At 42.4% G+C, this 23,624-nt stretch overlaps 2 protein-coding genes across 4 annotated transcripts in view; both read left to right on the plus strand.

Moving 5' to 3' along the window:
• LOC118426117 (mediator of RNA polymerase II transcription subunit 15-like) overlaps positions 1-18,325 on the plus strand; it is a 55,969-nt gene extending 37,644 nt beyond the window's left edge. The window contains exons 7-19 of the mRNA XM_035835375.1: positions 1,504-1,723; positions 2,301-2,385; positions 3,161-3,411; positions 3,998-4,131; positions 5,144-5,281; positions 7,246-7,275; positions 8,413-8,476; positions 11,416-11,482; positions 12,225-12,412; positions 13,057-13,223; positions 14,075-14,173; positions 15,700-15,797; positions 16,452-18,325. Coding sequence (XP_035691268.1) covers positions 1,504-1,723; positions 2,301-2,385; positions 3,161-3,411; positions 3,998-4,131; positions 5,144-5,281; positions 7,246-7,275; positions 8,413-8,476; positions 11,416-11,482; positions 12,225-12,412; positions 13,057-13,223; positions 14,075-14,173; positions 15,700-15,797; positions 16,452-16,502 — 1,592 coding nt within the window. The 3' untranslated portion in view covers positions 16,503-18,325. The remainder of the gene's footprint in view (positions 1-1,503; positions 1,724-2,300; positions 2,386-3,160; positions 3,412-3,997; positions 4,132-5,143; positions 5,282-7,245; positions 7,276-8,412; positions 8,477-11,415; positions 11,483-12,224; positions 12,413-13,056; positions 13,224-14,074; positions 14,174-15,699; positions 15,798-16,451) is intronic.
• Positions 18,326-19,806: 1,481 nt separating this feature from the next.
• Positions 19,807-23,377, plus strand: LOC118426399. Of its 3 annotated transcripts, none has more exons than XM_035835768.1 (3): positions 19,807-20,606; positions 20,958-21,252; positions 22,548-23,377. In XM_035835768.1, exons 2-3 carry the CDS (start codon positions 21,062-21,064, stop codon positions 22,876-22,878), a joined length of 522 nt encoding a protein of 173 aa, XP_035691661.1. In that variant the 5' UTR covers positions 19,807-20,606; positions 20,958-21,061; the 3' UTR covers positions 22,879-23,377. The 3 variants fall into 3 exon arrangements, with proteins under 3 accessions (XP_035691661.1, XP_035691660.1, XP_035691659.1); XM_035835767.1 differs by having other exon boundaries at positions 19,808-20,606; positions 21,048-21,252; positions 22,548-23,376; XM_035835766.1 differs by lacking the exon at positions 19,807-20,606 and having other exon boundaries at positions 20,671-21,252.
• The last annotated feature ends 247 nt before the right edge of the window (positions 23,378-23,624 follow it).

The raw sequence follows: 23,624 nt of genomic DNA on the forward strand, positions 1-23,624 counted from the left end.
TCCTGAAATGTCCTGGACTGAAGTCAGTGTACCCACTATGAAACTGAAAGAAACACATTATTTCAAACAGTTGTCACTATTTCACCAAGCTTTTACCACCTAAGTGATCACCAAAAGACTATATTTCTACTAAAAGCACAAAATCCCACCATCATACAGAACGTGGGAGTTCATTAACCACTGCCTTCAACGAAGAAGTCAAACCTGACAATAATATTCATAGTATCATGTACAGTGTGTATAGTTGCTAAGACATTAGTTTTATGTATCACTCTTTTACTTCTCTTAGTTCTTGAGACTGTATATGCAATTACTGAATTAGCCCTCTGGCATGATTTTGCAAATAAATATTGTCGGCATTAACATCAACGATTAAAAGAAGGTTCGAAGAGCTTTACATGGATAAAGTTCTTGGGATATATGTGTCTGTTAGTTTTGCTTATAGGAGGTTTAAGTCCCACATGCCGGCAGGAACTGAGGAGAGAGAAATGGTTTATTGACATTACTGACATCAAAAACTCTTGCAGCACATGTACAAAAGGCTGAATTGTGTTCAGCCTGAAATTGTATTACACCGTTTCCAATTGGACATCTGAAATTGTCTTCATTCATAGTTAGAGTATAAAAAACCTGTTTCTTCCAGATCACTTCAGTGTCACTGACGAAAACTGGTGGATTCCAGTTGAAACGTCTGACCGTCTCCAAAATCATATCCAGTTGCATAAGTAACAGTTGCTTTTTGGCATAGCTGAATTGTGTTTTTTTTACAGTCAGCATTTCCCAACTTGACAGAGTTTTTCAAAAAGAATTGAGCGACAAGATAACATCTAATTGTTTACAATAATTGATTTGTTATTACACAAACAAATGTTCACTACTGTACACAAATTACCCGTCCTGGTTCAGGAGTACGTTAATGTGCTGTTAGCAAAACCGGAAATGAGAGAATTTGTCCTTGTTTCTTGGTGTTCTTCAAACTTTATGAAGGGATGCGTGGTGTCGCTTATTGTCCGCTGCAGCTCACAGAGAGAGGCTTCATGTTGCCGGGGGTGCAGCGTGGGGAGTGGCATTCTCCTACGCAGAGGGACCACAGTCGTGTCGAAACTCCTTGTGGTCACCTCTGCTGTCTGTTGCACTCAGATCAGTTACTGACCGCCCTGATTATGAATATTAATGAGCTTACCCTTATATGGGCAGTCAGCCGTTGGGGATCAAGCGTAGGAGGATGGAGCTATGTAAGATGTAACATGATTGGCTGATAGCTTCCCAGCGGCCTTTTGCGAGATGGCTTTTGTAAACAGAAAGCCCAAGAAAGGCCTATTCTCTGATTGGCTGACAGCTAGTAGTTTGTTGCGACGCTCACAGTAACTGCTGGTGGGCCACCAGACAGCAGGGCTCCATTAGGCAGTTAGCTAGCCATTGGGACCGTGCGTAGGAGGATGGGGGAGTAGATGATGTTTAATACCAATGATTTTACAACAAATTTTCCTTTTCCTCTGACAGCCCAGTTCCAGGCTCAGCAGAGGCAACAGTTCCAGGGCCAGACTCGTGCACAGCTTGTACAACAACAGATACAGCAGCGACTACAACAACAGCAGCAGTTACAACAGCAGCAACAGCAACAACAACAACAACAACAGCAGCAACAACAACAGCAACAACAACAACAAAATCTGATGCAACAGCAGTTACAGCAGCAGCAGTTACAACAACAACAACAACAGCAGCAGCTACAACAACAACAACTACAGCAGGTGAGTTGTAAGGAATAAAGGATACAAGAGAATTCTTTTATACAACCAGTTAATACTCACTTTTGCTTACGTTTTAATGTCTGTTAGACACCTTCCTCAGAGCTTCTAACTGGGGTTCTGCTTCGGGCCACCATGTTAAGCCAATGTAGGTGGCGCTTTTGTGGCGAGAACACACTCAGTTCTGTTACAAAGTTCTTTCCTACACCCAAAATTTTGACAACAGTTACTAAAGAAATGCTGCTCACCTCGGTTCTAGCAAAAGCAACTACAGAAACAGAAACAGCAGCAGTTAGTTACAACAACAACAACAAAATTTTAGTTTCTGCCACTTAGGGCACATCTGTAAGCTGACTCAGTTCTTTTGCAAAGTTCGTTTCTACACCCAAGATGTTAACTAAAAAGACACCGCTCACTTCAGTTACAGCAGAAGCAACTCCAGCAACAGAAACAGCAGCAGTTACAACAACAGCAACAACAGCAGCAGCAGCAACAACAACAACAGCAACAACAGCAACAGTCACAACAACAGCAGATGATGAAACAGAGACCAGCTCTACAGAGACAGCAGAACATAGGAGGGCTGCTGTCTCCCAGTCAGCAGCTACAAGGCCAGAGTCCCGGCTCTGTTCAGGTAAGGGTAGACCTATTGCAAGGAAAGGTATCTTGGGTAGTCTGTGTAACACAAACTCTCCGTACTCCCTGTAAAGCTGTATCTGGCCTCACCGTGCTAGGATGCCAGCAGATGTTGGGCGGGCTGCTATAAGCGAGATTTAGTCAGGCTATATCTGGGGTGTTTCAGCTCCATTTCAATAGCCTTTGGGCCACACAACTTTGTGTAATTACTGTAACAGGTGGCCAGTCAGTTGGTAATGACATGTGTTCAACAACCATACACTTTCCCAAATGCTGAGTGCTGAGCAGAGAAAGCAGCATGTACCATCATTAAAGCCTTTGATATGACTCAGCTGGGAATCAAACTCGCCACTTGGCCATTTCACAGGTAATGCAATGTACAGTAGGTAGACAAAACCTGCAATAACTGCCATCTCCGACAGGTGGCGTCCCCTGCCTAGAGCAGTGCCATGCAGCTGCCGGTGGCCTCCTCCATGCAGACTAGCTCTTTAGTATGACTCAGTTGGGGATCAAACTAGCTCACTTGGTCATTACACTAGTTACAGATACAAAATGTACTAGACAAAACCTGCAATAACTGCCATCTCCAACAGGTGGCATCCCCTGCCCAGAGCAGTGCCATGCAGCGGCCAGTGGCCTCCTCCATGCAAACTAGCTCTTTAATATGACTCAGTTGGGGATCAAAATCAAACTAGCTCACTTGGTCATTACACTAGTTATAGATAAAACCATTAGTTATACACAAAACCTGCAATAATTGCCATTTCCAACAGGTGGCATCCCCTGCCCAGAGCAGTGCCATGCAGCGGCCGGTGGCCTCCCCCGCGCAGACGAGCTCCATGCAGAGGCAAGTGGCGTCTCCAGCCCAGACCACCACCATGCACAGACAGGTGGCGTCACCTGCGCAGACCGGCTCCATCCAGAGACAGGTGGCCTCACCTGCGCAGCCTGGCTCCATGCAGAGGCAAGTAGCATCTCCCGCTCAGCCCGGGTCGGTCCAGAGACAGCACACGCCACAGTCAGGGTAAGTACTGGTAAAGTGAATTCATTTACCTTTGAAGGTTTATTTTGCTGGTGGCTGGGGTTTGGGACTGAACACTGATTTAAATTTTAGTTGCCAAACTACTGAAACGGATAAAATTCGATGGAAGCCTGTGTGATACCTGGTCCAGAACACCCGTATCGAACGTTATCGCTGCCCAGGTATGACACAATGCCCGGTATCGAAACCGTGACTTCTCAATGTTGTGTGTTCACAAGCCTAGCCACTCGGCCATTTGATGCCTCTGAAAAAGATGTTGACACCTCCACTCCATCTTTTGACGTTTTTGGTTTGACCTTTGAACTGTAAATCAAGGAGGTTTTATCTGATGAAAGCTTATTGGTGAAATGGACACTGATTTTGTTTTGACGCCTCGGTTTTCATGTGATCTACTGTATGTTGTCCACCGGTGTCTTAACTTTGACTGAATGTAACACGTTTTGTCTTGCATGTATGATGGGCCCCCTTGGAAACCAACTTTCAAAAGTTGTAGGGGCCACCCACCTGTTTTGAGATTAATAGATAAATAAATAAAGACAAGCACAAATGTTCTGCTCCATCTCTGCAGTTCTCAGTCCGCGGCTTCCCCAGCGACCATGCTGCCCAGCCCGTCCCCCCAGCCAAGCATGGCCCCCTCCCCGGCCAGCGCAACTGCTCGCACTCCTGCTGGGGTCCAGTCTCCTGTTTCACTCAATACACCTGGTGAGTATATCTAGACCTTCACCTGCTGGATAACATTTTGTGTTTCCTTATACTGTTGGGGGTCCAGTCTCCTGTCTCGCTCAATACACCTGGTGAGTATATCTAGATCCTCAGCTGCTGGCTAGCATTATTCTACTTACATTCATACCTGTCCTGTAATGTTTGCTGATAGACCAACATTTTTTTTTCTTTTGAAACAGAAGCTTTCTTTAAAGTATCGCCCAAATTTACTCTTCAGGTCTGAAAAATGTGCATAAATCTGTACTTTTCGTTAAATTCATTTCAGTTACGATTTGAAGAATATTTAGTGAATACCTTCTCATGGAGTGGCAATGGATGTATGATTCAGCTTCTTTAAGAGATAACATTTGAATTTACGCTACTGTAGGAGACGTGTAACTGATAAAACACTTGCGCTAGGTAACCCTGGATCTGTGGGAATGGCGGCTAGTCTGTCTAGGTTTCTTTGGAATATTTTGAAAAATCTAGTTTTCAGAGCTGAAAGATATGTGCCTAGATCAATTTTAGTGCCAAACTCCTCATAGTGTGATTTGAAAAATTGAATAATTCATCTTACTAATATGTATACCTAGTCCACTGAGTGTTGAAGATCTGTGACTTATGTGAGATTTGCCAAAAGCAGTTACTCAAGCAACTGGATATGACTTTGACCAGTGACACTTAGGAAGAGCAGGTTTCATACCCTACCTATGCAAGGAGACGAAGACAATTTTGATAGCCCAATGGTAACCAAAAGTAAGACAAAGTCACGACAAGTATTAACGTAACTTATGAGAGACACTTGTGTTTAAGGTAAGACAATAATATTATTTTGATAGTCCAATAGGAACCAATAGTAAGCCATGTCAAGACAAGTATCAACATAACTTATGAGAGACACTTGTGTTTAAGGTAAGACAATAATATTATTTTGAGAGTCCAATAGGAATCAAAAGTAAGACAAAGTCACGACAAGTATCAATGTAACTTATGAGAGACACTTGTGTTTAAGGTAACCCCGGATCTGTGGGGATGGCGGCCAGCCCTCGCAACCCGACTGAGGAGCAGGCATACCTTGAGAAGTGGAAGCAGCTGTCCAAGTACATCGACCCGCTGCAGAGGATGATCAAGAGAGTCAGCAACACTGACGGTGAGAATATCGTTGAAGAGGTTCATCAGTCACGTATGGATACAGTTATAACAATTTTCTTCAATCTATGACTGTTTTGTAAAGGTACAGTACATACCTCCCAAATGTTCGATGTCTACCAGCACATCTTCGTCAAGGGGGTTCTTTTGCGAGAACTGAGACTAGGTCCCCCCCCCCCCTGTACCTTTATAAAACAGTCATTGATTGAAGAAAATTGTTATAACTGACGGTGAGAGAAGAACGAGAAACACTCACTCACTCACTATCCGGTTTAGCGTCCGTTGTTCCCTGTCTGCCAGGGGTTGGACATTTCGGTCTGATTGCTGCCCTCCATCTGCCTCTGTAAAGGGGTTTGGCTTTTTTGCATGTGCAGTTTTCTAATATGCTCATTGACACCGTCTACCCATCTTCTCTTGGGGTGCCCACACGGGTTCTGGCTGACTACAGACCAGTTCATGACCTTTCTTGGCGAGTTGTCGTGGAAAGTGAAAGGGAAAAGTAAGAGTGATCCCGTTAAGCTCACTGAAGAGCTTATCTTCCACTGACAGTGACAGAGAAGACAGGCGCTATGTATATTTTTCACAGGTTTATTGTAATGGGGAAATTCCCTAAGCTCTTTTATTCTATGTACAGTTTTCACAGGTTCTTTGTACTGGGGAAATTCCCCCAAGCTCTTTCCAACACTTAGCACAAAAAACAGCGGACCAGAGATTAACAACCTGCAACCCTTTCCAGTAGCATATATGTCAAGGCGACACAGCAAGGATTTCAAATCCTATTACTATGATGTAATCCCAATACTATATAAGGAGTGCAGTGACACATAACCTGACTGTCCAGTCTTTGGAAACATCCGCACCGCCGAGAAGTGTGGTTTAGGTCGGTCCCAGAGTTAGAACAGGGGGGTATAATAGAGAGTATGGGATCTTCTTGGGGATGGAAGTAAGTTTATTTTTGTTCCCCCCTCCCCCCCCAGTCAGCTTTAGGAAGCTGATTTGCAGGGATTGGCCTTACCACGCAACTCCGGCACTTTCCCCATAACTCATTAAGGATGATCCAATGATTGCGCAGTGTGAATGGTATTCTTCTTTATCCAGAGGCACTAAAGTGGAACAGCCGGCTCAAGAGAAAACTACTACCTTCAGTCCTTCTTGTTCTAATGTCTTATTGCTCTGCCCTTCTTTAGAAAATCCCCAAAGTACTTTTTAAAGCCCCTCTCAGAGCTTGCATTGGTCAGTTCAAACCATGTGACTGTTTAGCTGTAACAGTAAGAGTTGTAAGATTCAAATTCAGATAAGTTACACCTGTGCTGTCTTCTTGCTTCTTCCCGACAACAGTATTAAAATGCACTCCACTGTCCCTGGGGTGTTACAGGGCTCGAAATTCGCTCTTTGCAAAATGTGCAATGGTGCACCTAACCTGAAAATTCACAAACACAGACAACTTTTGGCAATAGGCTTATTATTTTTCCTGACACATACAAGTGCCAAAATATGCTGTATACCATAGTTGTACAGTTTAAGCTTTGTTCCAGCACAAAGAAAGGAACCCACCATAAATTGTCGGTCCAACTCGCTTCACTGACGTTCCGGAAGTCCGGAAATGACGTCAGCAGCGAATCATTGGTGGTGGGAACATCAGTGAAACGAATCAGACATCTGAAGAAGGTTGATGAGTTTGACCAAAAATTTATGATGAGTTCCTTTCTTTGTGTGGAAACAAAGCTTAAACTTTACAACAGTTGGATTCTACGAACACAGATGAGCTTTCATTGGAATGCTGTATGCTAGTGTACCTTTCAGTTTGTAACCTAAAACAATATCCAGGTGCATCAGTGTACCCACTGTAAAACATTTGGTGCATATCTTCAATTTTGGGTGCACGAAAGTATATTATGTACCCAGTATTTCGAGCCCTGTGTGTTATGATATGTTTACTTGACCTCTTCTTTTCTCAAAACACAGCCAGCACGGATGGACAGGCCCCATCTACAGGTAAAATATTGCCTCAAATACATCATTCTACTGTGCAAATTCAAAGGCTCTGCGTTAAAGGCTTGAAAAATTGTGCATGGCACAGCCAAGGGTCCAAAGAATGGCATTTCTGTAATGATCTAAGAAAAATTAAAGAAGAAAAGCACTGTCTTGTTAAAAAAATCATTTACACTCTATGAAGATTGTACTTTATTTTGGCAAAATGCTATATCTCTTGTCTTTGTGCAGACAATTGGTGAATGACATTTATTTGATACTTTCATACTCAAATTTTCCAACATCTTTGTCCAGGAAAACATGTGGAGAAAGTGTTTTTTTTTATATGACTATTTCAAAACAGCCCAGATATTTGAAAGCTTTATATACAAATAATGTATGGGTTCCCTTTACAATGCATTTTATCTCTCAAGTCAAAATGAGGACTTAATCTGTGTCAAATTGTCAGTTTTCTTGCCAGACCTACGATTTGGACAAACTAGCTGGGCCTCGTATAAACTCTAACAAAGGAAATCATTCAAAATCGCAAAGATATGTCGGGATGAATGTAAAGATGATGTAGGATGTGAAGGTACAAAGTTTAGCATTCTAATATATATAATGGAGCAAACACATGTGACACATACTTAGTAATACAGTAAATGGGCACTCAATAGCAGAAGCTTGTATAATCTTCTAAAAGACCACATTCTTATGAATACAAAGTCACCCAAATTTGTAAAAAAAAATTCATCACAGAACTGTGTAATGCTTTCGAATGGATTATAATGCGGTTACTGAGTCTCCCCCCATACAGACCCACATGCAGCGCATGTTAAGTATTGGTCCCTTTGGGATAATTGCTGAAGATTTAGGTAAATTTTTGTCTCAAAACGATAGAAAAAGTAAGTTGCTAAGGCAGCAAATTGATGACTTACTATTCACACATGCACTACAAACACTTGCCCCTGAACTTGAGTTCCCCTTTAAACTTGACACTCTCCTGTCCAACCATTCTTCTCTCTAAGTGACCTTCCAGTGACCTCCAGCTCACCTGAGTGGGTTACAACAATGCTGGGTGCTTCAAGGCCAAGAGGCTGAATCTGAAGGTCATTTAATGTCAAGGTCGAATATGAATGTGGGTCTGTTCTATTTCTACAGAGCACAAGAAGGATCTTAGCAAGATGAAGAACTTGTTAGAAATTCTCACTGACCAAAAGAAAAGGTAAGATTTTTAAAAAAAATATCTACAGTATGTTTTAAGATTATGGTGTGTTTGATTGGCTGACTGTAAATGTTGCAAATGAAACAAGAAATTGACATTATCATGCGTCAATAGAATGTTTGTTAAAGGTTTTTTTTTTTTAATTTCTGTTTTTCTACCGGCATTCTTTATTGAATGTTAATTTTTTTATGATTCTAGTAGTGCATGTATTGTTGTGAGAGTATCTCTGATCATGATATGTTTAAAATGATAGTATGCATTTTCCCAATGGCTTGTGCCTTTGGGTAAAGGCACTAAACGTGACTTTCCTCACTCTACCCAGGTGTAAAAATGGGTCTAGACTTGGGGAGGTAAAAGGCAATGACGGAGAGGGTTGGTTCTGCCTCCCTATACCGTGCCCTAAACATACAATATAGTGGACAACACCCACTGTCCCAAGGTCATCAAAAAGACCATGGGACTACATTTACCTTTTAACATGTTTCTGTTTGTTATTGATCTGTTTACACACACAGGGCTCAAAATACTGGGTGCATGTGCACCCAGGTGCACCCAAAATTGGAACTGTGCACCCAATTTTTTTCAGTGGGTGCACAGGGTGCACCCAAATATTTTCTTAGGTTTATGTATGGAAAGATATCAAGTATACTGGTATACTAGTATACATCACATTCTTGACATCTAAGTGTTAGAAAGATGATAAAAATGTCTGTCACGTTACTTGTTTAAGAATATGATAGCTTGCTACTAAGTTTTGTCATTAGTTTTTTTTTTACATTATTCTTAAATTTAAGTGGTCCACCCAAAATTTGTTTGGTGCACCCAATTTTTTAAGCTGGGTGCACCAGTGCACCTAATCCCAAAAAATAATTTCGAGCCCTGACACAACACTCCCAACCTTCTGAAATTATGCTTACCCCGATTGTGTACTACCGGTTTGGCAATGGGTTAGGGTTTGTTTAGTGTAAACCAACTTATCCTGTAGTCCTCACATGACACTTCATCATGCCACTAATACACTAGACATGGAAATGTGTGTGATGCAAGAACATGCAAAAAACTTGTAGCCTAGAAGGGTAGAATTCATGAATTTGTGTGAAAACATTTTTGTGAATGACAGAAAATAGTTTTTGTTGTTGTTGTGGTGGTGGTGGTAATGGTTCTCCTTTTTAAATACAGACAGCACTGACTACAGTATGTAACATTCTAGCCTGACTAAATCAGGCTTTTAGCAGCCCTTCCACTTGTCAAGAGGGGCCGAATCAGCCCCTAGCAGCAAGTGATTGACAACTAATATTTTATCAGCCATAGATTTTGAAATGATTGCTGAGGCAAATGTGAATTTTTAAAAAAATCTTTACTACATTTCTAATTTTTAGCGACGCCTGATGGGCGAGCTTAATAGTATAGTGTGGAACCGTTTCGAAAGTATTCTAAAAACTGTACAGGAATGTCAGGAATGTCAAAAGTCCGCGCGTGCGTAGTTGCATCATGCCGGACGGTACCATTACCTCCACGGGTAAGCTTTCCAGTCGCAGGACACATACCGCGGTACCGATATACGTGTGCACAGCAGTGTTTTCCGTATTCGCGCAAGGCGATTTTTGATTGATAGCCGTGCAAAATTGAGAAAAGCCTAGGACTTCAGACGTACCCGAATTGTAGTATGTAGTATGGTGGTCATGGAAATGTAAATATTTGAAATAGGGGGTAAAAGATTGTTGAAATATGTTTCTCGAAAAATGACCTGTGAGTCGTGGAAATCACTTCCGGGTTCGTTCGTGGTTTATGTGTCCAGGAGTTTGGAAAGTTTGGTGGCCTTCTTCACCCTTAATATCTTTGCTTCAAAAATACAAACTGATGTGTGAAACAGGCATTGTTTGAGCTTAAAACATGTGGGGGTTGTGAGATAGCGATGTGATAGTTACCTTCGCCAAGAAAGTTATATTTTGGCTAGCGTTTGTAGGTGTGTGCCGGTTGTAGAAGACCACCATAGCTTAAGAACGCCTGGATGGATTGTATTGATATTCGGTATGTGGGTAGGTCTTGTTGAGACCTGGAAACGATAAGATTTTTGGCTTCCTATTGGCCTGCTACGGTACTGCAGCAGAACTTCCTGGTTTGATACCTCGAGTTCTGGACATGCTGCGGCTATGAATCTTAAGTGGTTGACAGCTCTTGATGCTGTAAGTAAGTGGTATAGGTTTGGGCCCCCTAGCGGCTTATTTTGGAACTGCAGGACATGTGACTTATGTGTCAGACTATTAAAGGGAATAGCCAAAGGGGTTGACGGATTGTTATGGTTTTTGATATGTGGATAGGTTACGTGATGGTTAATATAATTGCATATTAATTATGAAGAATTATGCAGAGTGGAAGCTTATTTGCATAATAAATTGGGAAATTGTCTAAACATGCTCAGCTCAATTAAAGGACCATTACAACATGTGACCTTTGTAACTGAGAAAGAGAAGAATATTGATAGATAAATACCTTATTTGCATAATTAATGAGAAAATGCTAACATATATTGCGCATGTCTGTTTGTTGGAGATGATCAAGTTATATAGTTTATGCAAATGAGGGCCTTATTTGCATAATTCATGACAAACACAATTAATTCAGTAGAAAAATATTTTTATCTATCTATATATCTATATGATATTGATACTGGCCGAAACCCTTTTTTTAGCATATTGTTATTTAGCTAGAGTAAAATGAGGCCCTGATTTGTAAAATCGAAGCATTTACATTAGTTCACCCTTCACTCACAAGGGACCCCCTTTGACAGCAATGCTCTATGAACATCCATCGCCAGACGAATGGAATACGACTATTAAAACCCATTAACAACAACAATCTATAAAACTTATAAACATTAAAACCGTCGCTATGGCAATAATTTTAATTGCCACACTTTTTGTTGTTGCTTTTTACAGACTTCAGTACCAAACATTGCTGAAATGTGAGCAAGTACTCGAGAAGCTGGAGCTGCAAATGAAAATGGTAACTTTCTTTTATTTCCTTATTTATCTACAAGGCACCTACATGGCTATTATGCAACACTAGCTTTGCTTTAGAATTGCATGATAGAAAAGTGAAATCTCCGTACATACACTTAGAACTGTCATACCTAAAAGAATTACAACAGGAAGTAATAGAACTGCTGTCTGATTACTTTTTAAAAAATCTCAATCAGCCCTTTACATGCTATGAGGTTTAAAAATGTTCTTGAAATAGTTGAACTGTAATTTCCAACACAAAAATTGGACTCACCCAAATTTTCGAATGCACAGCATAAGTCTTTGTCAAGGAATGAACAATCCACTGCTGTTCACTGCCGAGTCCAATTTTTGTGTTGGAAATTACAGTTCAACTGTTTCAAGAATGACTTCTACCAACACAGATGAACTTTCAAGTTAAGGTTTACAAATGGGTTGGCTCACTTCAGTTGGGGAGGTAAAAGGTGGAGGAAGGAGAGGGTTGGGCTCAGCATTCTAATACCTCACCAAGACACAGTGGGCAGTTAACAACCCTCTACCTCTACAGACTTATATGTGTCTTGTCATCTGACAATGTCTATCAGCCGTCACGTGACAACGAAACTCCAAGATGAGATCTACCGGGTTGATAAAGGGACCCGGTGCGTCTTGAAAACTTCCCAAGCTATGAACTGTAGTTGTATGTATATGTTGTATACATTTCTGTCAAAAGACTTATATGATTAACCTTTACTTTTTGTTTACAGAGCCATACCACAAGTACAACCACCACCACAACAACGACCACCCCTGCTCAACTGCCCAAGTCCCAGCAGCACATGTGCCAACCCCTGCTTGACGCGGTAGCCAGCCAACTCGGATCCCCCATGCTAAACCACACCCTCAAGAGGACGTTTGGACCAGCACTGACAGCGCTGCATGGGCCACCTATCTGGTAAGGACCCAATAAGTACAGGTAACATTGGGAGAGCAGGATCATTTTGAAAACTTGGAATGGTGTGAAAAAAAATCCCTGAATCCCCATACCACACCCTGAAGAGGACGTTTGGACCAGCACTTACGGCGCTGCATGGGCCACCTATCTGGTAAGGACCCAAAAAAATACAGGTAAAATCATAATAGTAGGGAAAGATCATTTTGAAAACTTGAAATGGAATGAAAAAAGATCCCTGAATCCCCATACCACACCCTGAAGAGAACGTTTGGACCGGCACTTACTGCGCTGCATGGGCCACCTATCTGGTAAGGACCCCATAAGTACAGGTAGCATTGGAAGGGAAGGATCACTTTGAAAACTTGAAATGGGGTGAAAAAAATCCCTCAATCCCCATAAAGTTAAATTTAAAGTTGCCCATACATCTGTAACAGATGCTTAGGGGTGGCGTCCATCTCCATTTCTGTAGCCCTTAGGCCACACATTTGTGCAAGCCACTACAGCAGGGGACTAGTCCACTGGTATGTGTGTTTAACTCCCATACTCAATACTGCTAGTGAAAGTATTGAGGCAGCGGTCACTACGGAGGATGGTACGTAGGCTATAACCCTAATGCTTATCCATCTTGTTGTCCATCCCTGCAGTTTTCCAGGCCCCCCACCCAAGCGGCAGAGAATCATTCCCCGCCAGGAGTGCAGCATCCCCAACATCCTCCAGGGGGAGGTCGCCAAGCTGGACCAGAAGTTCAAGGTCAGCCTGGACCCCACCCAGAACAACATCAGCACCTCCGTCCATCTCGTCTGCAGACTGGGTGAGAACCACTTTTCTACATGTTTGTAAGGGTTGGGGCTAGGGTTAGGGTTAGGGTTGGGTTAGGTTTGGGGTTAGGACTGGGTTAGGGTTAGGGCTGGGCTTAGGGTTAGGGTAAGGGTTAGGGCTAGGGTTGGGTCTGGGGTTGGGGTTAGGGTTATGGTTATGGTTGGGTTTGGGGTTAGGGCTAGGGTTAGGGACCCCACCCAGAACAACATCAGCATCTTCGTCCACCTTGTCTGTAGACTGGGTGAGAACACCCTGTTTTTGTTTGTGTGTGTTTGGCTAGTATAACTCAAGAACCTCTGGATGGATTTGTTATTTTGGGTATGTGTGTGGATATTGGGAAAATGTCTAGGTCTAGGTCAATCTGGGGCCTTCTACATTCCCTGTAGGCCAGATGGACAAGAAATGAAATTTGGTGTAAAACATATTTGTTTCTTTGTTTGCTTGAACCATTATTTATTCATGAGAAGCTCAAATCAGCCTGCAGGCCACTTTTTACTGAGGTTATGAGGGAAGTACATGACTTGTAAGAGTCAGATAAAATATAACAGAGGTACAAATTACATAGAGTCATAATAAATCTATCAACATATATCACTACATGTACATGGTACAAAACATTAACAGAGCAAATGCTCAGCGTCCATAGTCCATGTGCATTCATTTTGGTCATTTCTTTTATTTCAAGAGTCTCTTAAAGACCTCTTAAAGGTCAGATTTGGGGCTGTACGTGTGTCTGGCGGTATGTTACTCCAGACATTGGGTAGGCTGTTGGTCATCTGAAGGTCTCTCATTTTGGGACAACCAGCTGACTATTCTTGTATCATTTCCTCCCCCTCCCCCCAGACGACAGGTCCCTTCCCAGTGTGCCTCCCATCTTCGTGGTCGTGCCTGAGCAGTACCCAGAAGAAAGCCCACAATGCACAGCAGAGTCACATGATTATGGTAAGTCTTTCCATGGATAGGCGGAAGTGAATGCTGAAGTTCTTTGTAACACCCATGACTATTTTCATCAGTACACAATCAGAGAGTGAATATCTAGCCAACATTTTGGTGACCATCCATATTTTGTTCCAAAGATTTTCAAAGGAGCATGAAAAGAAAAACACAGAACTAACTTAAGCAACATGTACTGCAGTTTCTGTAACCCAAGTTGTCTCTAGTTGTTAAGTTTAAGCTTTGTTCCAACACAAAGAAAGGAACTCTTATATTTTCGGTCAAAATCATCGACCTTCTTCAGATGTCTTATTCGCTTCACTGATGTTCCGGAAGTCGGAAGATGACGTCAGCAGCGAATCGTAGATGGTAGGAAGACAGAACCTGCCACCACCACAGTTCAGAGAGGGTGGATGCACCCTTATGTCATTCTCCTACGCAGAGGAACCACAGTCGTGTCAAAACGCCTTGTGTTTACCTCTGCTATCTTGTGCACTCAGACCAGTTAGGGACCGCCCTACTTATATATATTAATGAGCTTGCCCTTATATGAAATTGTATTACACCGTTTCCAATTGGACATCTGAAATTGTCTTCATTCATAGTTAGAGTATAAAAAACCTGTTTCTTCCAGATCACTTCAGTGTCACTGACGAAAACTGGTGGATTCCAGTTGAAACGTCTGACCGTCTCCAAAATCATATCCAGTTGCATAAGTAACAGTTGCTTTTTGGCATAGCTGAATTGTGTTTTTTTTACAGTCAGCATTTCCCAACTTGACAGAGTTTTTCAAAAAGAATTGAGCGACAAGATAACATCTAATTGTTTACAATAATTGATTTGTTATTACACAAACAAATGTTCACTACTGTACACAAATTACCCGTCCTGGTTCAGGAGTACGTTAATGTGCTGTTAGCAAAACCGGAAATGAGAGAATTTGTCCTTGTTTCTTGGTGTTCTTCAAACTTTATGAAGGGATGCGTGGTGTCGCTTATTGTCCGCTGCAGCTCACAGAGAGAGGCTTCATGTTGCCGGGGGTGCAGCGTGGGGAGTGGCATTCTCCTACGCAGAGGGACCACAGTCGTGTCGAAACTCCTTGTGGTCACCTCTGCTGTCTGTTGCACTCAGATCAGTTACTGACCGCCCTGATTATGAATATTAATGAGCTTACCCTTATATGGGCAGTCAGCCGTTGGGGATCGGGCGTAGGAGGATGGAGCCATGTAATACGTAACATGATTGGCTGATAGCTTCCCAGCGGCCTTTGCGAGACAGCTTGCGACAACAAAAAGCCCAAGAAAAGCCTATTCTCTGATTGGTTGAAAGCTGGTTTGTGGCGACAATCATAATAACCATTGATAGGGCATGAGATAGCAGGGCCCAATAGGCTAATGCCATAGGGGACCGGGTGTTAGGAGAATGCCTTATGTATATGGTGTTTAAGCTTTGCATTGGAACAAAACATTAAACTTTACAGCTATGGGTTCTACCAACACAGATAAGCTTTCATTCCAAGTTGTCTCTGTCTCCAGACTCGACATCATTTCTACAGACGGTGAAGAAGTCTCTGGATCTGAGGTTGCTAAAACTGCCCGACCAACATTCACTCACACAGCTGTTAGGGGCATGGGTGAGTTATACATCATACTGTAAAATACTTAACGGTGTTTTTGTTAAAAAGGAAAGGAAAAAGGAAAATGATATTGATCCAGTTTCAGCTCATTGGTGGTGACAGAGAGGTAGCGTGTTTGTGAGCGACACAGCCGGACTCGAACTCACAGCTTCTAGTTCCAGAGGCATGGCCACTAACCACTGGACTATGCACGCTACCTTATTTTATTGTTGAAACAATTTTGTAGTACAATATATTGCAAACACATATTTGCGTGTAATCAATATGCGACAGAGAGGGCATGGCAAAAATAAAACCACTGTGTGTGAAAGTTTTGAGTAGCACCCTCACACATAAAAGTTACCCGGTGTGCTTTTGATTTATTTCTGACACTTTCATGCAGTTAAACCATTGTGATGAGGTACGTAGTTAAGATTTAACCAAGAACAGAAAAAGAATCGACTATCACAAAATCAGACTACAAAATATACATTTAAGACAAGCTTGAGATGCATATATAGTAAGCTGTTGGTTTCAAAAGCTAGGTCATTCTAGGTCATGTCATTCATAGCAGGTAAAAGGTCAAGGATCAAGTGTATTGCTGACTGCCTTGGGTAGAAATTCTTGGCTGTTTTCTCTGTTCTTACATTTCTTGTTCTTCTTTTTTTTCAGGAAATGAGTGTTAGACAAGCCTGTAAGGAGGCTGTAGCCATCACTACCTGATTGTTCAACACATGGTCAGAGATTTTCAACCCAAAGTCCATCTGTACAACCCAAGAGGCTGCATCAGCACTCACGTTCAATTGGCACACCATAGTACCAAGTCTTGTTACAGAAATGTGACGGCTGGATCCAGTAAGTTCTGGAGGAAATATTTAAGTGCTGCAGCTATGATTGTGCCAACTCATGCCACAGTCACAGTCCAAAACGTTTTCAAGGAAATGCCAGTGCAATGGAGCACTCAAGCGACAGTTTTTGTGAAAGGGAACCCAAAATATACATTTGTAATAGGGTGGCCACTGGCCAGGGAAGAGCTGAATATGGCCAGTTTTTACCATGTGGATACTTCACCTCCTTTGGTCACTAGTCTTCAAATTTGCACTGATCCCATGGCCCCAAAGTATCTCTGCCAGTAATGTGAGTAGTCTGGATTGAGAGATACTTCTGTTGTTTCTAAGATGTTTGTTTCCACCAAGAGGTGGAGATAAAAAGTGCCTCTCTGGATTATGCAAATGAACTTCCGTGCTAAGAGGAACTTTATTGTTGTCATCAACTTAGTAAGCTTTCCCAAGAATTCAAAGAAGTATCTTGTGTTAAGTTATTGGGTTACATGTCATGTATATCTGCCACTTTGAAAAACAGTTTTTTTTAAAGAGATCTCAAGTGCAGCACCTCCCAATTATGCATAATTTAGATATTATGCAGGAGCTCATTATACTGTGGGATGTTGCATCAGAGATATCTTCAGTGCGCAGATATATGTGACTGTACAGAATTATGACAGTAGACGTTATATTGTCTGTGCAATGGTATACATTGGAAAATACATGTCAGTGAAATGGTCTGTGGATGATAAGTGTTTAAGTTTCAATCTTGCGATGTTTCATAAGACATAAGCGAGATGCATAAGATTATACATTAATCACTCAAGTTTTTCCCAGTCACAATGAATGTACTTGAGTATAATATGCCACTGTTTGTATGACAATTATTACAAAGGGATGGACTGGGAACAACACACAGTATGTATGATGTGTGAAAAATGAAGAAATTCTTCACATAGGAAGGAAAATGTGAAAATTAGAATTTTCACAAGAGTTATATGAAACTAACTTGAGCTGACTTATTTTTAAACTCTCGTACTAGACGTGGTCTACTTCTCTCATAGAACATTTTTGTGGATGTTAAGATAAATGAGGTGAAGTCTACAGTCTACTGCAGTAGTGTGCTTCAGCCTCTGAGGCTATAGTACATGGTACTGACTTTTTGTAGTGGACTTTGACTTCTCTTTGCACCCAGAAAAAAAGCTGTAGTCTGCGGGAGAAGTAGACTACAGCAGTTTAAAAACAAGTGTAAAGCCTGTCTAAGCAAAAATGTCTACACAAAAGTGTCCAGCAACATTTTCACATATAAACCTGTGCATTATTCCTTATTTGTCAACATTAGACCTTCTCAATCATTCTGATTGACACAGTAGATGTTCGACCAATGGGCAGAAGTACCATGTGTCAAATACCATGGCTGCACACAATGTAAGACAAGTCTCATGCTTTGTAAGCATCATTATGTTTTTCTACATCTTCTGCCCACTTATGTATAGATTGATGTGCAAACAGAATTATTATTATAATGAACAGTGTCCAATGTCAATTCTTTGCTAAGAAAGAAAACTTCACAGTGGTTGATTTTGTTCTTGTCAAGAAGGATTATGTTGCCAGTGAAATTTTCCAACATGTAATGATATTCCAGAACATGTACACTGTATATGAATGAGAATTGTCACTCTTTTGTGATTGAGCTCAAATACATGAAAATGAACAACTTGACTTGAAGCTAGTGCAATTTTTGCTTTTTTCTTGCCATACAAGGTAGTAATGTCTGAAACACTAACCCCAGCAATAATAGTAGTATAACCAACAAGAGCATGGCTAAATGGTGATAAAATGTTTGCCTTTATAGCTCAGTTCTGTAGTTTTGCCGACTATTTCTATGTTTTGACCTATTACAACCAGTACTTAAGTCGTGCAGCTCACTCTTTGTGTGCAGTATGAAAACAATGCGCATGATGGCGCTGCTGCACATGACCTTACCAGATACAGCATATGTGCGTCCTACCTATCATTATCATTCGGCCTTGAAGGTTCGACTCCAGAAGTTAGTGTTATTTGTTTTTCGAAAATATTCCAAGAATGGTTTGGATAGAAACTTTCTTGAAGTTATGATGCCTCCTTTGCGCGACTCAATGGCGCCAAATTCATCTATTGCCCGGACACCATTCATAGTTTACGGAGACGTGTTTTAAGAGGGACTAGAGCAACACAGATTGCAATGAATCAGCTTGTCCGCGAACATACCTTTGATGCCTTTGAACACACACAGCTGAACGCCTACAGAAACTGAATCGACCCCAGCGTATCCCTTAACTGTAAAACGTCGGACAAGGGAAAACACAGAACACTATCTGTACCACTGCACTGTGTAAGATACGAGAGAGAGCGGCATCAGCTACTGAATGAAGTGGACAACATCTACCAAACATACAGTATAACGCAGGAGGAAAGAGCAGTGGATATTATAACACTGGCGGGGATGAGGGAAGGGGGACTAAGTAGCAGTGCAGAGGACAAGCACCAGTGAAAATATGACAACTACTGTACGAAGCACCATGCAGTGAGAAGTACCAAAGGTCCATGTCTAGCGGAGAAATAGACGTAAAAAAGAACATCATCAATTCAATGAGAAAGTTGACGTACCTTTTAGCGCTAGTTGCAGAACTGTAGAAAGCGTTCAATTCTTCCCGTACGCTTGGTGCTTTTGTCCTTTCCTACCTTTGGGCGCTACACCTTCTTCCAAAGCCGACGATGATGAAGAAAAAAGAAGAACCTTTTCGAGGGCATCTTCTTTGGTTGGCTCAACATCCAGTTGTTGGTCTCGTTTCTGTGCTATTCGGTGACCAACGCAGTTCCTGGCAGTGTCCATTAACCAAACCTCATACGTGGAGGCCGATAACTTGCCCGTAGCAACTGTAAACATCTCGGTAAACAATGATAATACTTATTTGTTCTAGAACAATGCAGGCGATCGACAATAAACTGATTTCTTATGACATGGGATGGACTCGAATGCTCGGACAATGGCAACTGGTTTACCGGTAACATTATATTTTACAGGGAGCGCTTTACAATGTCCTGGAAGTCTTGGAATCTAGGATTCTTGTTCATGTTATGGGGACTAGACAACATTTGTACGTGTATTGCTTTCATTCTTAGATACGTGCGGTTCTCTTTTGAATCGTTTATTTTTCGTCATCAAATTGTTAGTTTCTGTAAGAAGTGGGCAGATGTTGTGGCCCCGGGTTCTTATTTGGAATTGCTGCCGAGAGTCTAAGACTGAAGGGAAGAACAACACGCAGGGACACAGGCCATTTTCCGCATACACACGGACTGCTTGCTGGAGAGCTACATCCTCGTGTCTACACTCCACGCACGACTCAAACCAACTGATCTCTCTCTCTCTCTCTCTACCAGCAAGCTTGTCCTGTTTTATTCATACAAATTCACGTATTCATACATACTATAGAGGTGACAATGCTTTTGAAGTCTCTCTGTTGTTCTAGATATCAAAGGCTGGGCGACTACCGTGTATGTGTTAGTTCTGTCTATGGCTTTGGTGTGAATCATTTACACCTGTCACATGCGGAGACGAACCTTCGTCTCCAGACGACAGTAATCAAAATGCAAATCTCCATACTTCTCACTCTGGCTACAGCTCTGTGGCACTAATCAAAACAACAACATACTTAAGCCCTACCAAAGTGATACCAAATAATACATACAAAGTATAAAACACAGTGAAGTTCATTTCGCCCTACTTACATTTCGAAGGAGGCTTCTGTAACCACGGTACCATGGCAATAGAACGAACAGAACCGACAACATGGCGTTCCTAGCTGACTGAATCTACGGAAATAAACAACAACAACAACGATATTGCGCTGTTAGTTGATACACTAATGACAGGAGTTGCTGGTTTCTCTTGCCGAGACGTGAATAGTTTTCAACGTTTGTGTACCCCAGAAATACTCCCAGTCCAACTGCAGTAGGCAAAGTAAGTAAGGTAGTTGAGTGAACTTGTCAACATATTGTTACATTGCTTTGTCCGTTTTGAGCGATAGAAAATCCGGAAACGCATGCATGAAACTTTATGTTTTTCGTGGCTAAAACTCATAATTTCAAAATGAGATTATTCAGACGAAAAACTAATTTGGAATTTTTTTTACAGTTTGAAATACGTTTCCGCATAGATCATCCATATGTAACATGTCACACACACGGTGTGATATATATGCCAGGGCGGAGATTGCGCAATCACTTTTTCTGCCGGTAGATCATACATAGAGTCTATTAAAGACCATCCCAACACTATCCCTAGCATCGTGACGGCCATTTCTCTCGACAGAGACTCCGATCACGATTTCTACCGGTAGTTCTAAGCAGGTATTCCTACACTCTTCCCTGACATTTGGAACTGTACATCGCCCAAAACCAGCTGAAGACTCGGACATGGAAGGTTTGATAGACTTACAAGACGTCAGGATACCCCCCGCAGCGGCCATGCACCTGGCCATAAAGGAGTACCTGGCCGCCGCCAAGCTACCCACCTTAGACAGGCTGCTGCAGGGTACTGGGTTCACTCTGGACACCCTACAGAAGAGACTGGTGAACGCGAGTTTGGACGGAGCACGTCCTGAAAGGTACAGTTACTTCGTTTCTTTCTTGGGGGAAGGAGACAGTCGGGATTGGAAAGAAATCACCTTCCAACATTTCGAAAAGCGAATGTGGCTCTGGTCAATTTCGTCAAATTACAAAACACGTGTACCATATGCACGTACAGCCTCATTGACGAAATAAAAAAATACATATTGTACGTACTAGACACCATACAGTATTATGATAGATTGCAGGCACCTGTTACGGCGCAAGCACAATTGAACACAAACCTGATGTTCAAACATTCAACACATATCTGAATCCATAAGTATTTCAAGTAAGTCAAAGCCTTTTGATCACACCAGCACTGTCGAAAGTGACAGTTCTGTCTGTTTATCCCGCCGTTGCCGAGTCGCTAAAAGGTGTACGAGTGGTTTCCGACTGGCTTACCGCAAAGGCACCGATGTTTCCATTATACATTATCGATCGCGAACTCAAAAGACAAAACCACCACGAACGCTCCATTCTCTCTTTACCTCGAAATTAAATCACAGCGAAATGCAGTTACGGCGCTTTCAGCCTACTGTATGTCGTCAGTTTTACTTTCCAGGGTGGTAGCTGCCGCACAGATCATCAAGTTCACGCTGAGGAGATACTCACTCATTCACTCACTCACTCACTCACTCACTCACTCACTCACTCACTCACTCACTCACTCACTCACTCACTCACTCACTCACTCACTCACTCACTCACTCACTCACTCACTCACTCACTCACTCACGGCCCGTAACCTCAGTGGTCGTATAGGCTCCACGACATCCCTCAGCGGTGATCTTTGCCCATCTCGTTCTGTCCTCTGCCCCTCTGATCAGTTGTTCCGTGCTTAGGCCAGTCCAGGCCCTTATGTTGTCCAGCCACGTCTTCCTTGGTCTACCTCGTTTCCTCCCTCCTGCTACTGTGCCTTGAAGTATGGTCTTAGCGAGGGAGTTGGGTCGGCATATGTGGCCGAACCAGTTCAGCTTCCTGCGCTTGACCTCGGAAGTGGTTCTTGCTTTTCCTATAGTTAAGAACTTATGTTGTATCATGCATTGTTGTTATTTTGTGACCATGTATATGCTATTTATGTCGGAGTGAAGTTTGATGTACCATCGTCTCCTGAAAATCAGGGCGCCCGCCCTGAGTGAGCACACCTGGCTAAATAAATAAATGAAATGAAATGCCTCTGCTTGCTGACGTACTGACCTGTTTGTCCTCCGTTGCAGGTAGGAGATGCCAAGGAGGGCAAGGAGGAGATAGTACTTTCAGCTATTTTACATTGTTGTACTCTACTTTGCAGGGTGATATCAGCGGCACAAATCATCAACATGTACCGGTACGACACTGCCGAGGTGCTGTTTTACCTGAGCGCCGATCTGTGCAAAATCCCTCTCAGAAACTTCGGACCAGCTTACCACGAGCTACAGAGGGCCTACATTGAGGCGATGGCCATGATCCCGGAGGCTCCGGACATCCACGCGTCCGGCGATTCTAACTCGAGGATGGAGACACTGATGGAGGAAGAGGATGGAGTGGAAGATGAAGATGAAGAGGAAGGTGAGGGAGATGTTGAGATCGAGGACTGGGCAGAGGCTGAGGAAGAATTCGAAATAGAAGAAGCACTGGAATAGCAGGTTGACTGATAAATCTACACTGATGTTGTCTACATTGGTCTACCGTACTGCCTGTATGTAGAGCTATGTATAGATTATGAGTTTTGGTGAATCACGTATTGAAAATACTTATGAGTTATACATGAGTTCTTCGTGCCAGCCAAAAAGGACATGTACAGTGCGCTGTGGTCGACGTACGGTCGGAGATTGCTTTCGATGATAATCAAAGGCTGGCAAAGTGCTCGTCTGGCTAAAAATAGGAGAGTATATAATATGAATGTGCCTTTGCTGTATAATCAAATGTGAGACAGTCTTGGAGGCCGTCGGACATGAATTACAACTAGAAAGGCCGGTATTTGCTTAGGAGCAAATTCAGCTATTTTCACTCCGCTCCCCCCCTTTATGCAAACATGGACTGTTCCAAAATTGAATTTGAAAAAAAATAAATCCCATGTGAGAATGACGGAACTACGCTGCTACTATACTATTTTTATTATGTATACGGTAATCCAATTTTTATTTCTTGATAACAACACGCACACAACATGCTAGTGTTTCACACATTAACAAAGAAGGCACCGTTCACCCCCACCTAACTCCTTCTGCTTTTCCCCCTACCCGTTCTCCTTTTCCCCCGGACTTCTCCTTAACCCCCGCTGTACTTCTGCTGTGCCCCCGTCCTTCTTCTTGGCCCCCGGTGTACTTCTGCTTGCCCCCCGCCCTTCTGCTTAACCCCCAATGGCCGCCGTCAACCCGAATTTCAC

The sequence above is a fragment of the Branchiostoma floridae genome, chromosome 11 (genome assembly GCF_000003815.2).
Source record: "Branchiostoma floridae strain S238N-H82 chromosome 11, Bfl_VNyyK, whole genome shotgun sequence".
In the NCBI taxonomy this organism is placed as follows: domain Eukaryota; kingdom Metazoa; phylum Chordata; class Leptocardii; order Amphioxiformes; family Branchiostomatidae; genus Branchiostoma; species Branchiostoma floridae.

Excerpts from the sequence above, each read along its gene's own strand:
- LOC118426399 (XM_035835768.1), top strand. The coding sequence starts at position 21,062 with ATGGAAGGTTTGATAGACTTACAAGACGTCAGGATACCCCCCGCAGCG. Across the intron at positions 21,253-22,547 it reads GACGGAGCACGTCCTGAAAG|GGTGATATCAGCGGCACAAA; the intron begins GTACAGTTACTT and ends TCTACTTTGCAG.